Raw genomic sequence first — 4,721 nt, forward strand, 5'->3', positions numbered from 1 at the left:
AAGTAATATTTTACATAAACATTATACTTCTTTTCCCCATTAAGAGTAGCATAATCTATGTTACAATCATACGCAGGGCATCTACTTATAGACTGAACAATGTCCAAGTTTAAAAAGAGCATCAAATATCTCAATACATAAATATGTTTATGTTAAGATTGTGTTTTGTTTACTAGTTCCTTTCTAAAGAATTGAGTCCATTAAGATATTCTGCGCTCAGCCAGCATGTTCATTATTTTTAGATAGTACGCTTAAAATAAAGTAAAGAAATTTATTTGATACCTTTATTTATATGCAAAACAGCGCACCATTCATGAGATATGAAAAACTCGTCAGATAGAAACCAGATTATATCTATATTCACTACAAAATATTGCATTATATAAAGCAACAGAGACACAAAAAAACCCTGAAAAAGACTAAAATCTTTGGATAGCAGATGTGTTTTTTTCCCTTGTCTCTAAAATACACTCCTTGTTTTAAGAGTTTCACAGCTGAGAATATGAAACATTTTCAGGTCACAGACTTTTCTTTTTGGTTGTCACAGAGGAAAGTAGTTCTGATTTTTTTTTTTTTTTTTAGGAAAATAACTTAATTTCCTAAAATCATCCCACACACAAACATCACACACACACACAAAGAAGCTACTCTCCTTATAAACAGTTCGTAAAGTACTTTTCAGACATAACTACAGATAAGAATAACACACTTTTTTAGAAAACTATAATAGTGAAGTGCTAGTGTTGCCGATCTCACAACAAAAGAACTTTTCAAGAACAAACATCTTAATATATAAAATATGTTTAGAAACAGGGAGAAGTGGCAAATTTGTTATACAAGTGCAATATAATTAGAGCAAAAAGAAAGACCACAGTATAATCTCAACAAACACGTAAAAAGTTAGACGTAATTATTCCACAGGAAAAAGTGTAAACACTTGACTATAAATAAATTGGCACAGAGTATCCAAAGTAAAATTGTCACCACTCTGAAAAATAAATGTCTTGAAAAAAATACTCTACTCCTTCTAACATAAATAAAAATAGGTCGTCTTTTTCTAACTGCACCTATAGGTCCACGTATTTAAGGTCACAAATAGATGTTTTTGGATATATAAAGGGGCACTTCGCCTGAAAAAGCAATCAGATATTAAAATTTCCATTTAAATATGGATTTTCCTGTCTACATTAGTGTCATATCTTGGGGTTAAAATCTCACCAAGCTCAGATCCTCCCACAGTGTGTCTACTTGTTCTCAGTGTGTCTTTTTAACTTTACTAGATATTCAGGGTTTGTCTTATTTGGAGTCTAATATAATCTTTCTTTTCACTATGGAACGGAGAGTTTCCTGGTCCACCTTTCTGTGCCTTAAATCTCTGTTTGGAAGAGATTCTTTCCTCTCCTCTCCTCCCCAATGTTTGATGATTTGTCAACTGGAAAAATCCCAGATAGCCTAAAGTTTAGAGCCTATACTCCGACTGTCTGCCCTCACTCTCTCAAAACACGAAGATGTGTGGGAGATAAATGGAGGAGAACTCGAAGTCTCCAGTGCGTTAAAGCAACAGCCCTTAAAGGGTCCCAACACAGCGAGGGGAGGCCCGGAGGCCGATCATCTCCGGTGCCTCCAGGAGGTTCTCCTGGCCCGGAAAATCCTCGGGGCGAGCGCCAGGGCCCTCCAGAAAACCCCACCGCCCCGCCTCGGAAACCTTCCCTCGTCGCCCTGCTGACCAGAGAAAACAGGTTGCGAGCTGCTTCCCCCGTCCCAGTGTCTCGCGGCGGCCGCGTTTCGGGGACGCGGGGACAGGCAGCCTCCCGCGGCGCCCCCCGCCCTACACGTCCAGGACGTGGTTGAGATAGGAGATGTAGCAGATGGCCAGGCGCAGGATCTCGATCTTGGAGAGCTTCTTGTCGGGGGGCAGCGTGGGCAGCAGTTTGCGGAGCTCGGCGAAGGCCAGGTTGAAGGCCTCCACGCGGATGCGCTCGCGGGTGGCGTGGGCCGAGCGGTACTTGGCCGTGGCGCGCCGGCGGCGGCGCTTCTCCTCGCGGCTCAGCTGCTGCGGGTGCGGGTAGAGCGCGGCCCGGCCGCCGCCCTTGCCGTCGCCTTCGGCCTCCTCCACCGGCTCCAGGTCCGACACGCTGCCCAGCACCTTGGCGTCCGCGCCGCCCAGCGACTCCGGGTCCGAGTGCGCCGAGCTGGGGTGGTCCGAGTCGGCGGCTTGGTCCGGACTCAGCATCATTTTGGAGGCTGAAGGGGAGTCAGAGAATCAATCAGTAAAAGGAACCAGACTCTTCCTTTGCTCTGAAGAGGGATGGCGGGCGCGGGCCCACCACGCCGGGCCCCCAGGCGGACGCACGTCCCGGGCCCCCTCCCCACACCGGGCCGGCGCTCCAGCAGGGAGGGCGCCGAGAGGAGCGGGCCCCAGGGCGCGAGCCCCGCGCCTCCCGATGGCTCCGGAGGCCGCATCCCGGCCCCGACACCTCGGCCGGCAGGAGGCCAAGAGCGGCCTGCGGCCCTGGGCCTGGGGGACTGAGCGTTGGTGTCTCCTCCGGCCAGATACCACCTGCGCCATTCCGTCTCCCTCACCGCGACCCCTTCCCAGACAAGCGGACGATGCGGAACGGCGAATACACCTGGGTGCGCTTCCCGCCCGAGGGCCTGGCGCGGGTTTGGGGCGGCGCAGGGCGTGCTCCGCGCCGGGGTGCGGGCGGCCGGGAACCCCCATGCCCGAGCGCAGGCAGAGAGCTCCCGGCCCGGAGCGGGAAGGCTTGCTCGTCCCCCTCGCGCTTCTCCGAAATAAAGAAATGACCAGACAAACGTGGACGCCCCTTTCAAAAGAAAATTAACTCCTATGCCCTCGCAAGCTCCCGGGGCACCATCTGTCACGCAGACAGCTACACACATCGGGGATCTGGGGACGCGGCGACGTGGGATAAGACAATGCGCCCGGCAGTCTGCCGACCACCTCGCGGGAAAACGCCGGCGGCCTGGTCGCTGCGGGAGGAGAGGCTGAGAAGGAAGGGAAGGCCCGGAGCGGCGGCCGCATCTCCGCGAGCAAAGTTCGGGCGCTCCCGGGGCCCGGGCGGCCGGGCCACGGCCCAGCGTGTCTGTGCTTAGCTTTCCCCTAACGATGCCCTCCTGGAAAGGCCACCAGGCGGACGCCTGGAGGACGGGGCCCGGCCGCGCGCTTTCTGGGAGGGGGCCGCTCAGAACCGCTGGGCTTCGGGGGAATTCGGGCTTCACGGCAGGCCGGCAAGAGGGGAAAGGCACCTGCGGTGGCTGCGCTCGCCGCCCGCGGGCGCCGGGAGGCACGACCCGGCTGCGAACCCCGGCCCCTGCGTGTGCAGCCCGAGCGACGCTAGGCGCGGGAGAAATCCGCGTCCGCGACGGGTACGAGGGTTTGCTCCTAGAGGAACAAAAGCGAGGGCATGTGCGATCGGTTTCCAGCACCGCACTTGCTCACGGGCGGACTGACCTCCAAAACCGCTTTCATTTCCCTGCGAGGAAAACAGGTCCTCCAAGCAAAATAAAAACAAATGTTCTAAGTGAACTGCATATGACTCCCTACGGGCTTTTCTCAGTACGTTTATAAGTAGAAAAACTTGCACCTATACTGTCAGCTTGAAAGGACAGAAATAAATACGCGAGTAATGGAAAATGACAATAAGCCACAACGGAGTTGTAGGTAGGGTAAAAAGTTCCTGCGTTGCCTTCAAAGCATGTTAAATTCTCCAGATACCTTTTAAAAAATATTCATAAATATTAAGTCTTGTATGCATTTTATTTCTATAGCTATGGACTGAAATGCATCTCTAAATGCAGTATGAATAATCTAACTTAGTTTCAAGCTGGAAAAAAAAAAAACGATTTAAAAAAGTCTTACCTTGCAAAAGCCTTTACGACAATCTTTTCTCCAATCTTTTACAGTTAAAATTCCAGGGAATAGAGAGGGGGAAATTCCGGAAAATATTAAAAGCAGCAAATATTTATTACATTCAGAAATGAAAAAGCAGCTGTCATTTCGCTGGTGTCCACAGCGAGGGACGATAATATCTAAGGATGTGGACGAGATGAATGATTGTTCACTTAATTGATATATCAAAAACGCCTTTTCCTTTTAATTGTTCTCAAACGTTTTTGAGAAATTCGTTGTTGATATTTTTTAACGATTTTTTGAAAAGTCTCGTGCCTTTTTTCCTCTTCTAGGTCTCTATAAATAACAAAAGAGATGCAGAGATAAACACAATCACATCAAAGGGTTAGTTCCTCTACTTTCTAATAGCGGCGTAATCAATAAGAAAGATGGTTAAGGTAAGATTCTGCTCCTGTAGGATACCTTCCCTTCCCTTCCCTCAACGGGGCTGAGCAGAAACTGGGAAGTGCAAAGCAGAGATGCGATCTTGCTCAGAAGTGATTTTTTTTTTTTTTTTTTTTTTTTTTTGAGATAAGGCTTTGTTCAGCTGATGTCTCCCTAGTTCCCAGGAACACAATACTGTAACTCAGAGCTAAGGTTGCCTCTTCCCTCATTTACTCGAATGTTGTATAAACACACCTATTTTCCAGTTTCAAAGTCTGTCAAGGCTTGGTTACATCCCCCACCCCAATCCCTCCTCTCTTTACCTTGTAGCAAAATATATATATTCAGTGGCTTGGAGATGCTTGGAGAAAGGTTGGTGAAAAGTGAACGTCTCCTGGAATAACAGTGAAAGGGAAGCAGAGAAAGA

The 4,721-nt window shown here is 49.1% G+C and overlaps 1 protein-coding gene across 1 annotated transcript; it reads right to left on the minus strand.

The window, feature by feature from the left end:
• Positions 1 to 1,828: 1,828 nt before the first annotated feature.
• NHLH2 (nescient helix-loop-helix 2) lies at positions 1,829 to 2,236 on the minus strand. Its single transcript, XM_063106537.1, has one exon. The coding sequence runs from the start codon at positions 2,234 to 2,236 to the stop codon at positions 1,829 to 1,831; it is 408 nt and encodes a 135-aa protein (XP_062962607.1).
• Positions 2,237 to 4,721: the final 2,485 nt, after the last annotated feature.

The sequence above is a fragment of the Cynocephalus volans genome, chromosome 8 (assembly GCF_027409185.1).
Source record: "Cynocephalus volans isolate mCynVol1 chromosome 8, mCynVol1.pri, whole genome shotgun sequence".
Taxonomy (NCBI): Eukaryota; Metazoa; Chordata; class Mammalia; order Dermoptera; family Cynocephalidae; genus Cynocephalus; species Cynocephalus volans.